General features: G+C 34.0%; 3 protein-coding genes across 3 annotated transcripts; 2 read left to right on the top strand and 1 right to left on the bottom strand.

The window, feature by feature from the left end:
* Window positions 1-664: 664 nt before the first annotated feature.
* On the bottom strand, window positions 665-4,178 carry LOC131621554 (uncharacterized). Its single transcript, XM_058892594.1, has 4 exons — window positions 4,024-4,178; window positions 1,523-1,781; window positions 1,233-1,421; window positions 665-1,029 (listed from the first exon to the last, which is right to left on the bottom strand). Exons 2-4 carry the CDS (start codon window positions 1,751-1,753, stop codon window positions 943-945), a joined length of 507 nt encoding a protein of 168 aa, XP_058748577.1. The 5' UTR covers window positions 1,754-1,781; window positions 4,024-4,178; the 3' UTR covers window positions 665-942.
* Window positions 4,179-4,210: 32 nt separating this feature from the next.
* Window positions 4,211-9,489, top strand: LOC131621553 (DNA polymerase delta small subunit). Its single transcript, XM_058892593.1, has 15 exons — window positions 4,211-4,384; window positions 4,462-4,591; window positions 4,712-4,818; window positions 5,077-5,203; window positions 5,541-5,648; window positions 6,127-6,242; window positions 6,330-6,413; window positions 6,917-6,985; window positions 7,059-7,130; window positions 7,213-7,304; window positions 7,393-7,520; window positions 7,745-7,846; window positions 7,955-8,022; window positions 8,775-8,857; window positions 9,243-9,489. Exons 1-14 carry the CDS (start codon window positions 4,352-4,354, stop codon window positions 8,832-8,834), a joined length of 1,296 nt encoding a protein of 431 aa, XP_058748576.1. The 5' UTR covers window positions 4,211-4,351; the 3' UTR covers window positions 8,835-8,857; window positions 9,243-9,489.
* An 807-nt stretch (window positions 9,490-10,296) lies between these two features.
* LOC131621555 (uncharacterized) lies at window positions 10,297-11,112 on the top strand. Its single transcript, XM_058892595.1, has 2 exons — window positions 10,297-10,727; window positions 10,853-11,112. The coding sequence occupies exons 1-2, from the start codon at window positions 10,398-10,400 to the stop codon at window positions 10,940-10,942; spliced, it is 420 nt and encodes a 139-aa protein (XP_058748578.1). The 5' UTR covers window positions 10,297-10,397; the 3' UTR covers window positions 10,943-11,112.
* Window positions 11,113-12,206: the final 1,094 nt, after the last annotated feature.

The following is a 12,206-nucleotide window of genomic DNA, read 5'->3' as shown; positions in this document are numbered from 1 at the left end:
GCTATTACCATTGACAACAATCTTAGGAAGAGAGTCCTCATCACGATCTTATGTTGTACCTATTCAAGAGTCAACCACCTCCTACTCCATCTATCAAACAAATCAGTTGAAAAGCGCCTCTTCTCATTGGGTTAAATGAAAAATCACATAGTACCTCTAGAGGCAACCCCAATCTTGCTATTTGTGGTGGCATTCTCCGAGACTACTCAAGAACCTTACTTGGTTTCAGCTAACTTAGGCCTAGCACATGATTGGTTCATCACTTATATAGGCAGCTCAACACCTGGACGGTGAGGTTCCGATAAAATATTGCTTTCTAAATATCTAATTATAAATTGTTATGGCTATTTCATACAGATTAAAAATATATAATTAATTTTGCACGGACAAAAGGCGTATAGAGGAATAACAAACAGTGTTTTGGCCTTTGTGATGCGGTCAGAATTGAGCCACTCTTTCATACAGCACCTTCTAGTCAATGGTCATATTATCTGCATCTTTGATATTCATGACCTGAGATATTGAAACTATGCAGCCTTTGTACAGCAGAGAAGACTGAGGTTGAATACACTTATAACAAACAAGAACAATAACACTGAGAAAGAACTTGAAACACATGAAAGGTTTGCAGTATCCATTGCTTCTTGGTGTAATCAGGAATTAGTTAATGAAAAGGTTATTCTATTATTTCGATAAGTGTACACCACCACTAATTGTCTGTTATTGTCTTAAACGAGCATAAAAAGAACATAACTACATAAAGATATACCACTTTGCATTTGGCTACCTGTTTGCCAAATAGTTCATGCAATTTGCAGATTGAAAATGAAGGTAATTGAGGTAGTTAATATGATTACACACAATCTCATAACAGAAATCACCACTGCATATAATAAATTAACCAATGGGGTAATACAAAGGTTAAGTTTATGACATGTTACATTACTTAGTATTTCTGCGTTTACTGTACTCTTCAGCTCTTGCAACACCATCCATAAAAACATCAATTGTCCAATCCTTTAAGTCCTCCTGTAGACAGAAAATGAAAAAACTTCAGCCACTAAATGAAAGTATTCCTTGTGATTAAATTTCATAGCAAAACTCTTATGATCTGACCAAGTCTCACTCGCGACCTCGCGTGTTTCAACAACTATGAAACACCGACACAAACATCGTATACGATAATACCACACTAAAAATAAAAATAAAAACAGTGAGAGAAAGATTGATACCAGATGCAATGGTTCTCCGGTTCTGATTCTAGAATTAGGCCGGGAAAACTTGGATTCAAACGGAGTTCTGGGTGGGAGTTCCCGAATCTTCTCCCACTCTTCACGGCTGAGCATTCTCACAGTGCCTTGACCCTCTGGAGAATTCTTTATCTTACGTTCTAACAACTCTTGAGATCTAGATTCATCATACTGCCAAACCATTACACGACCCATTAGTGACTAGTTTCAGCTAGTAATATGATCGAACAGGTGATGTGCATAAAATGAAGTTGAGAGAATGGAACCCATACCATCATAAGGAGCTTGGCGAATATTGCAACGCCAACGGCAACAACAATCATGGGCATGGAAGCGGTATCGAGGTAGGATAAGGATTCGGGGACCGGGACAATGAACTGGTCCTTGGTTTTAGAACTCCTCATCTTCCTTTTGTTCTCCAATTCCAATGCCTTTCTTTTCAGTGATTCGGTTGGGACATCGACACGCAGCGTGTGTAGCAATCTGTGTTTTATTCCGTTCATCGATCAACCGATTTGCTAAGCTGTTGTACTGTTCCAAAAATCATGTTCATCTTAGAATTACAGCGGAGGACAAATATATATGTTGCGTAAGTCTGGGTAAAAGGACAATATCACCCTTCGTCTTCTTGATTTTAAATTTTTAAGTGATGAAATAAATGAGTAAAGCACCTAATAAGTCATTAAAATTGTAATCTCTCCGTTTCGTTTTAAAAAAGTTTCCTATGCATGTTTTTTCAAAATTATTTGTCATTTTATTGTAGCATTTCTTTTCTCTCACTATTACTAATATTTGGTGATTTTTGTTCCATTTAATTATTAGATTAACTATAAGTATTAAAGGTATTTGAATAATTAATGTTACTTTTTTTTTATTATGAGTTGTTTTTGACAATTTTACATGTATTTAAAAAATATAGTTGTTCTAGCATGATTAAAGGCTCATTAAGACTAGTCAAATCATAGATTCAATTCAATCAAAGCATACCCACCATTGACAAACGAATAAGTAGACTTTCATTCTATAATACTGCATAGAGGTGTAACATTTCTTTCATCATGACTGTTAATTTACATCCAACAACCGTTTGCACAACACATAAGACAAATGGAAGACAGTTATAATTGTCCTATCTTTTGCATGAGTAGAAAAGAAAGGATTTAAGAGCCAAACCAAGATTTGGGCTGTGGTAAATGCTCTTAAATACAATGGAGTTAAACTTGTCCTTGATGATAAGGTATTTAACTTGTCCAATCATAATTCCGTTCCTATCTTATAAAGGTATTTAAGAATAATGTCAAAATTTTAAAATAAATTGATAGTATTAATTAAAAACATATCTATAAATCTATATTAAAATCATATTTAAGAACCGAATCTTATAATTAGAGATTGAGGAGTAGGGATGGCAACGGATGCCCACGGGTGCGGGTTTCACACTACCCAAACCCGTATCCGAAATCACAACCCGAACCCGAACCCAAAGGCTATTCGGGTGGCAAAATAACACCCGCACCCACACCCACACCTGTTGGGTTCGGGTTTTTTCACCCAAACCCAAACCTGCAGTAAAAAGCACAAAAAAATACAACAACAACATTGAAATTTGAAACACAAGAATTCCATCAAGGTCTCTCAAATAAATTACAATTAAAATTAAGTTCTTAACATAGTATATCAGAAGTTAACAAAAACAACACTAAACCCATGGTTGCTTATTTCAATAATTAAATAACCACTGTGTAATAGAATAGAATTTGATACGAGATATAGAAACTGTTAGAAATTAAATAACAGTCTTCTAATAACCTATTACAATGTAATGTAAATATTATAAAACTCCTTCATCTTGATTTTGAAAAAGTGATATTAAAAAAGTGATATTAAATACTAGTGAAACTCTTTCTAATAACCTATTACAATGCTAATATTTTAAAAAAGTGATATTAAATTCTAGTAACCTGTGATATAAAAAAAAAACTAGGTGAGCTTATTTCTATAAGCTCTTTTGAATTTGAACTTATTTTATTTTGAAGCAGTAACTATAATGATGTTAAATTAATCTGATATGGAGTCCTAAGGTGTATTCCTGTTGTTTATCAATTACAGTCTTCATTCTCAGCTTGTGTTGAATAGCATTTAATTGACTTTTCTATTTTAGGTTGAGCTTCAAACAGTGGATGGACTGGTAAAGGATAGAACACAATGTGCTCCAAATGGATATTATTTTAGGGAAATGTTAACAAGTGCTCCTATTTTAGGGAAATGGACTGGTAAAGGATAGAACACAATGAGCTTAAAAGAGTAAGTTTTTCTTGGAAATATAAGTAATTAATGCATCGAAAATTGAAATAGTTAACTTTTTAAAGAATATTTTCTTTAAATAGAATGTTTAAAGAGTGCCCCGGGGCACTCGTTAGCATGACCCATTATTTTATTCCAGTATATGACAAGGTAAAACTTGCATAGATAAGTGTACATAGAAGCTTATTCCGGTCAACTTTTCCGCATTGAAAAACAGTGATTCTTAATGCAATTATTTTCAATTATTTTCTCACCACGATTAAGCTAAGATGAGTTAAGAGACAAAACCAAACTAGACACAAACATAGCATCACAAATTCAAAATTGATGGATAAATCAGAAGAGAGATTCATTTTCAAGAAGCATATAGTGGATGAAAGTACAATCAGAATCAATATCTTTCTCCTTTACCATTTAGAATGTCATATTCAATAAATTGAAAAGAGAAAAAACGTGAATACTGAAATACCTGTTGACTGACTGACTGTTGTTGCGATGGCCGTAGGAAGGTTGTTGGCTTGTTGCAGACGGTGGCCGGTGGGATGAATGAGGTGGACGAACTAGTGAAGGAGATGAGTGAGTCTTGAGATTGGGGGTGGCCGACGGATGGTTTGAAAATGGGAGTGAAAACCTAAAATTCTGTTACCATTATATATATATAGGGGCACTCAAGTAATTTCATATATAACCGGGTGTGGTTTCGAATTTCGGGGCCGGGTGTGTCTGCCATCCCTACTTCAGAGTCCACAACCAAAAAAAGAGTGCGACTTTCGAACTTTTCCCGCCAAGCCATAGCAATGGAGAGAGTCCAATGCTCCTACGAATCTCAGGTTCAGTGCTTCTCCTCTCCCTCTCATCGTGTTTGTGTTGTTAACTGTGAAAATATGCTAATTCGATTCTGGTGCAGGATAAAACGTTCGAAATCGGGAAAGAGATGTATCGTGGACAGCAATACAGTCAAATTTACTATGCTCGTCTTCACTTGATGAGAACTCTACTGTATTCTCTTGTTTCCCAGTGGAAACCTAATTCTCCTGGTTCGTATTTTACCCTTTCCTTCAAATTTTTATTTTTATCTATTTTTACCAACTTAGGGTTTTCCTTTAAATCAATGTTTTTTTATGTTTGATTGCTTGAGTTTCTGGTGATTTGGACAGTGTGCACGGTGTTGGAACTGAAAGAGGGCAAGGAGTGTGTTGTTGTTGGGACACTGTTTAAAAACATGAAGTTGAAACCTTGCATACTTGATGAGTATTCTAAAGAGGTACTACCATTCCGGGTTTCTATTTTTTGTAATTGGAGGGGTGTGGTTTTTGTTTTTAGGGTTGTTAAGTAGCGGCTATAATGTTGTGAAATTTGAACAAAATCACGACTGTTCTGCGATACATTGGCTCTGTAGCACTTTTCATAGTAAAATTTGAACAAGTTGTTATTTTCTGTGATTGACCATAGTAGGTTTTGTAAGCGATAAATATGACAATGATATGGCATGCTGCTGAGTTTCTTTGCTAATGATGTGCAGAGATCGGTTGTCCCACTTGTCAAGCCGCATAACTTTGTGGACAAAAATGATTATCTTGTTTTGGAAGATGAAAGTGGAAGAGTTAAGCTTAGTGGGAATGTTATTGTTCCATCTGTCTATGTAACAGGTTTGTTTCATTAACTACTTAATTGAGCAACTTGGATTTCATGGTTGAACGACAGTTTTGAAACATTTACTTCAAGACATTATTAGGTTTGGTATATATGTCATTTTCTTGACTTTTTCCTTCTCTTCATCCCGTAAGGAATTGTTGTGGTACATATGGTATTTGATTGCTAATAATTTGCTATGCTTTTTGTTTTGTTTCATATTTTTCTATGTGATCTTGAAATTAAACACATGGCTTCTTAATGTTATTTGTTATTTTAGAGATGCAACTTACCTGCCAAACAAATAATTCGGTCTTGCACAAGATGATTTTGTGCTAACGTTGTCTGTGACAGGAATTGTGGTTGCTATACATGGTAAAGAGACCGGAGCAGGTGATTTTTTGGTTCAGGAAGTTCTAGAAGCTGGCTTACCACCGCAGATAGAATTCCCCATTAAATCAAGTATATATTCTCAGTCTTTTACATTACAATGCTTCTAACCTATTGGTAAACATGCATATCATATTATGGAATTTTTCTTTTTCAAATTGTAGCCACTTTTGGTGTTATGGTAGGCTAAATTCTCTCAGAAGGAGTTGTGTCGTTTGAGAATTTTATGATTCATAGTCAGAAAACATAGATTCTCTCCTGCTTTGCTTCATTTATCATAACTGAATTACAGAAACTAGTTTCCTATTTTTTCTTTATGTTGTCAAATATTAGAAAGTTATCTGTAGTAATAATTCAATTTCAAATTAGTTGCTTGCTGTATGCTCCATTTAATCTTGCTTCTTTTAACATTTCAGTCATTAATAACAGTCTTGCCATTTTGTTCTTTTAACTGCGTTTTTGATACTCAATTCTTCAACCCATGATTTTAAATATGTATAATTTTATTAAAGTTGTCGCTTAAAATTTCCTTTTTATTTTGATTGAGCAGGGGAAGACAGATATGTTCTTTTTGTGTCAGGATTAAGTATTGGCAGCAGCAAGTCTAACCCTCTTCAATTTCAGCTTCTAGTTGATCATATTACTGGCCATTTAGGAGATGAGAAGGTTTATCCTGTTTTTCTCCCAAAGTCCTGGTGCTGATAATTATGCAACATTTAAAGATTTAACTTTTCAATATTGACAATAAAACAGGAGCAAAGTATTGCGTCGCAAATTGTTCATGTAGTCATTGCTGGAAATTCTGTTGAGATAGCTCGTGGACTTCTTAATGGACAGGTATTATTGTTATTGTCGAAGTAAATCTCTATGTGTGTGTTAGTTACTACATACTAGCAGTGTATAGTGTACACTAAGGTTTTTATTTAAAATAGCGGGAAGAATAGTACAAATGTCTGCAGTATTACACTTACGAATTATGTATAGATAAAAATATGATAAAAAGACTAATAACTAATACATGCTAAAATCTAAAATAGTTTCCTGTTGATTTTTCTAATGATAATTTTAATCTCTATTTTTTGGGTTTATGTTTTGACTTTTTTTCCTTGAAAAGTTCAAACAATTTTCTCTATCTAAGTCTGTGCATTTGATGCTTTATATGATAAAAGGCTAATATATACTGATATCTAAAATAGTTCCACTGTTTTGTGTTTTCTAATGATAAAACATTTGTGCGATTTTTTTTGTTTATGTTTTGATTTATTTTTCCTTAAAAAGCTAACGATTTTGGCAATCGATGTCTGTGCCTCTGATGCTTTATATTTCATCAATATTTACAGAATTTGGCTTCAAAAGATCTTTCGAAGATGGCAGAACCAGTAAAGGAGCTAGATATTCTGTTGAATCAGGTTCATTTCATTTGTTTGATTACTCTACTGTAGTTGTTTTCTAAATAATAGGCTTAACTTGTACTGTACTCAGATTGCTGCGGGTTTGCCATTGGATATCATGCCAGGACCCTGTGACCCTGCTAATTTCTCATTACCACAACAGGTTCTTATGTTTGTCCTTTAAGAGTATTTATGCCATTTGTAACATGGTTTTTGAAATTTACTACTAAGAATTGTACTTTCAGGCATTGCATAGATGCCTTTTCCCCGGGTCATCAGTTTACAACACTTTTAGATCTTGTACAAACCCTCATTGTTTTGAGCTTGATGGTATCAGGTAAATAGACTGTTTATAATATTATTCTCATTACTTCTGAATGCCATACAGTTATACAGTAAGCATGATCCATATTGCTTCCTTCCAGGTTTCTTGGGACATCTGGTCAAAATGTAGATGATCTTGATAAGTATTCAGAGGCAAAAGATAAAATTGACTTCATGGAAAGGACATTACGATGGAGGCATTTGGCACCAACTGCACCTAATACCCTTGGTATAACATTATATATGCTTCCATTCTTAACTTGTACTATTGGCTTGGTTATCCGTAACCTGTCATTTTCCACTCAGCTCAGAATTTTTTTGGAATGGTTGAACCATTGTCAACGCCCGTTGTATATTACCTGCTGCTTCTAAAGAAAATAAACTAATTAGTTAAATCAAACTGTCATTGTTTTTGTTCAAAAAGATTGTTCTGATATTAATTGTTGTCTTCAGGTTGCTATCCTTATACTGATAGGGATCCTTTCTTCATTCAGGATTGTCCACATGTGTACTTTGTTGGCAATCAGGAAAAATATGATACCCGTGTGATAAAGGGTATTTTTATTCTTCTATGTTGCAGAAAAAAAAATTACTTTTTCTGTTTTGCATTTTATATAATTTCCTCTCCTCGAAACACTAATTCATTTTACACATTGATTGCAGGATCAGAAGGCCAGTTGGTTAGACTCATTTGTGTTCCTAAATTCAGTGAAAATGGAGTTGCAGTTATGGTGAGCTCTAAAAGTTTCATAAATATTTTCTTAATAATGGTCTTTTATAGTTATATTACCCTGCGAGCATTTCAACAACCTCATTCGTACAGTCTCATCTTTAACATTTCCTTCTAGTCAATTCAGAACTATATTTTGATAAATGACCTGCTACCTGAAAGTAATCTATTTTGCTGCTTTTCTCCTTTCTATTATCTAATGAAGCAATTTTAAAGTTCAATTAAAAAAAAGCATGTTAACAAGTTATATATTAACTGTGATTTAGACTTGCGTAAAAGGTTTTATCTCCTGAGAATCATGAAAAAATTGAGAAGTATTACCTCAAGGGTTATGTTCTTTTGCTTTGCTGATAGAGTTAAAATTGGCGAACTGGGCATTTCCATTTTATTTTATTTCTGTGGATTGGGGGACACAAGACAAGTAAATCTGGTTTCTAGACTGTCTTTTCTTTCACCTATATAATTGGAAGGGGAGATTTTTTGCTGAGATTCCCCCTGTCGCAATGATAGATATTGTTTCCGGATGGATTAAAGGTTATTATACTTATTAATGAATCGAGTAATAAGACTCTAGTGCAACATTTTGAACTTGTCATTAGTATGCAATGATCTTCATCGACCTTATTGTTTATACCTATTCTACATGGCTGCCTGTCACAATTCACAACCGAGGAAGGATTTTTTTTCTTTGCTTAATGCTTGGCTGTGACATAACATAATAGGTAGTTTTGTCTGATGTGTGTCTTTTTGCAGTTGAATCTGAGGGATCTTGAATGTCACACTCTCAGTTTTGGAACTCAGTTCAGCCCATAACACCACAGAATGAAGTTTTTGTGGTAAATGTCCGATCTTATACATTTTACTAGTTAGGAATATCGCAGCTTCTCTATAATAGTTACAGATAGAATCTATTTTTCTTAAATGGTTTTGATATGTTATTGGCTTCAAAATATAAATGGTTTTGTAAAATATTTGAGGTGTGGTGATGTTATTGTAGTAAATGTATTAAACCTAGGCATAAAGTTTATAATTTTACTGAAATATAGTAGCTTTCTTCACTAATAATTGAAGCTAAAATTAATCTAAAATCACGAGATTCCAAATGCTAGAGTTATACTCCTGCTAGGGCATATAATAGGATTTTCTTGACAAACTGACTTCCATTTACAACGGCAATTAATATAATTTTTTTTTCTCTTATTGTTGAATTATTCAATACAGGTTACAGGGAGTTTGTTTATTATGCTGCTATCTCCATGTCTTTGGAGATACCGCGAAGAACTGAAAATTGAATCTTGAAGATGACAAGGGCTGCTGTGTTTCTTTACTGTAATTTAGTTTTGTACTAACCCATTATGTCAACCTTAGTAAGTTAAGACATAATATTGACTCGAATTTGTATTTTACTATTTAGTTTTGATTGTAACATAGTAAGTAGTATTTAAACATGTGATTTAAGTTTATTGAATTTTGAATTAATCTAGGTTTTGTTTTTAATTCTTGTATGGAAGGATATTCACCATACGAGTAAACCTATATTTGGTCATGCATTACTATAGTCATTCTAACGTCTCTAGACAATTCTACTTTGGTTTATAGCAACAAGAAACTAGAGAGATAAATCGACGCAACAAAAACATGATAACTAACATGTACTACGAATAGTACATCTAAGGCAATTGAAGGTGGGGTAACATCCATCAGCAGTGGCAGTGAATGATTTTGCAGTTTTAATAGGGAAAATAAAAGAATGCTTAAATCATAAGATTAATGCATAATCATAGCATTGGTGTGAAGTATGTCAACATAATCCCTGAATACTACTAACATTAATCTAATAGTATGTGTTAACATCATTTAAAAATTAAAATAAAGTAGCTATTTCAAATTTTGGCATTGCCAAATGTTACACACTTATATTACCGAGACCAGGACCCAACTTTTAGAGCTCTTTTTAGCTTAAGACTATTGTTCATCAACATTATAGTACTTGATTAAGAGCGTGTTTTATTGTTCATCAACATTATAGTACTTGATTAAGAGCGTGTTTTATTGTTGATCAACATTAATAACCTTTTTTAAACGCCGAAAAAAGTGTGTCAGAAAGAAACACTGAATTGAAGGAGAACGTTATTTCAGGTCCTGTCGACTTGTTATTATTGTAAAGTCTCTCTCAGAAAATTCACATGCCATGCCACCTATAAAGAACAGCCAAAACAAATACACCTTCTAATAATTAACCTCTTTACAACCCAACGGCTATATTTCCATTATTCAATTTCAATAATAATAATAATAATAATCATTTCACATACAACGGTCCATTATCCTCATAAAACCATCAAATCTTATTAACATTTTGCTTACTCTCTTTCAATGGAAACTATCACTACTGTTACATCTATCTCTTCCACCTCCACCACCGATGCTAAGATTCAGCGAGTAACTAAGAAATCTTCCGATGAACTGCTAAGAAAATTCGCTCAAGTGGGTACCAACGAGAAGAAAGAGCTGCGTATCATCAAACGCAGGAAGAAGATGAAGGAGAATCATTCCGATAGCCAGAGCCCTTCGAAAGCCGGCTCCGCCATTGTCGAAAGGAGGTCGCTGCTGCCGCCAACCGTGAGCCGGAGGTCGGTGTTGCTCCGGCAGCTTAGGGTTAGAGATAACAGAAACAAGTCATCTATCTTGGGAACCATTCAGAAAGTGAGATCCTAATAAACACTTTTTCATCTTGTTACAGTTTTTGTTTCAGACAAACATTCTTAGTTTGTGTTTTTTTTCTTGTTGCAGACAAACATTCTTAGTTTGTGTTTTTTTTCTTGTTGCAGACATGGCGTACAACAGTTGAAGGTGCTTCTAGAGTTTTCATGGAAAAGCATTATCATCGTCATAAGCGTTTGATCAATGATATTGTTTGAGCAATTACAAGCTAAGCAAGTTTCTAATCAGATGAAAGCAAGGCTCACTTTATGTATATTTAACTCTTGGTTTAATTCAGTTGTTATGTTTTTTTTCTTCTTATTATTTTCTTTTCACTAATTGTATTCTTTTTGACTTCAAGTATCAATTAAAATTGCATTTTTTTAAACTCTGTTTGCCTACAAATTAGTACAAATCGGAAACAGGAAAAGTGTATTATAAGAGTAGTAGTTAAGTGTATCTAATACGTCCAAGTAATGCTTGAAGTTGTAACTAATGACAGAGTTGGTTAACATATAAGTTGTATGCTTTGAAGTAATATCTATAAGTAACTCTTTGATCATCTAAAACCTCACATCAATATGTTAGGTCTTAGCTTGACACACTAACTGTTTTTTAAATAAATGACACTTTGACTATCACAATGCAACCGCATTCTGCCTTGTTCAACATCCAATTCTCTCACCAATCCTATAAGCCATAAGGGTTCTTTGACAGCTTTACCTACCGTCATGTACTCCACTTGAGCACTATCAATTGAATCGATTATTTCTATCAAATAGGTCCTCTTTGCTAAAGTAAAGACATATGACCACCATAGTCTAAATCAACATATCCTACAACTGAAAGATCAACCTATTCACTATTAAACATGATACCATAACTCATATTTTGCATTTGTTTGTGGACACTGATCCAATGAGAGCTTAAAGTGATTCGCCAATGGAGTACTATAGTCTTCGAATTAATCATGTCAAACTTATCCAGCACCTTTTCAACATAACTTTTTGAGAGAGCCGTAACTTTCTAGCACTCCTAACCGTGTGCATTTCCTTACCAATATTCTTTTTAGGAGCACCTAAGTCTTTCATGTTAAACTCCTTTTCCAAAATTTTCAGTTCATTTACATCAAGTAAATAATTAGTAGCAAACAACAATCTCATCAACATACAATAACATAAATAAAAGAGTCATCATCAAGGCTCCTAACATAAACACAACAGTCATAATCACACATTTTGTAACCAATCTTAAGCATGTATGAATCAAAGCACTTGTACCATTGCCTTGGAGACTACATTAAACCATACAAAAGAACTCTTCAATTTATAAACTAGTCTGCCATGTGAACCCCTCTAGCTACCCCATGCAAATTTTCTCATATAGATTACCGTAAATAAATATTGTCTTCACATCCATATGCTTTTAATGCATGTCTCGGCTGACTACCAAGGCTAATACGACCTTGATAGAAGTATGTCT

Source organism: Vicia villosa, unplaced genomic scaffold (assembly GCF_029867415.1).
Source record: "Vicia villosa cultivar HV-30 ecotype Madison, WI unplaced genomic scaffold, Vvil1.0 ctg.000009F_1_1_3, whole genome shotgun sequence".
NCBI classification, from domain to species: Eukaryota; Viridiplantae; Streptophyta; class Magnoliopsida; order Fabales; family Fabaceae; genus Vicia; species Vicia villosa.
This window is presented reverse-complemented; position numbering and strand designations above follow the sequence as displayed.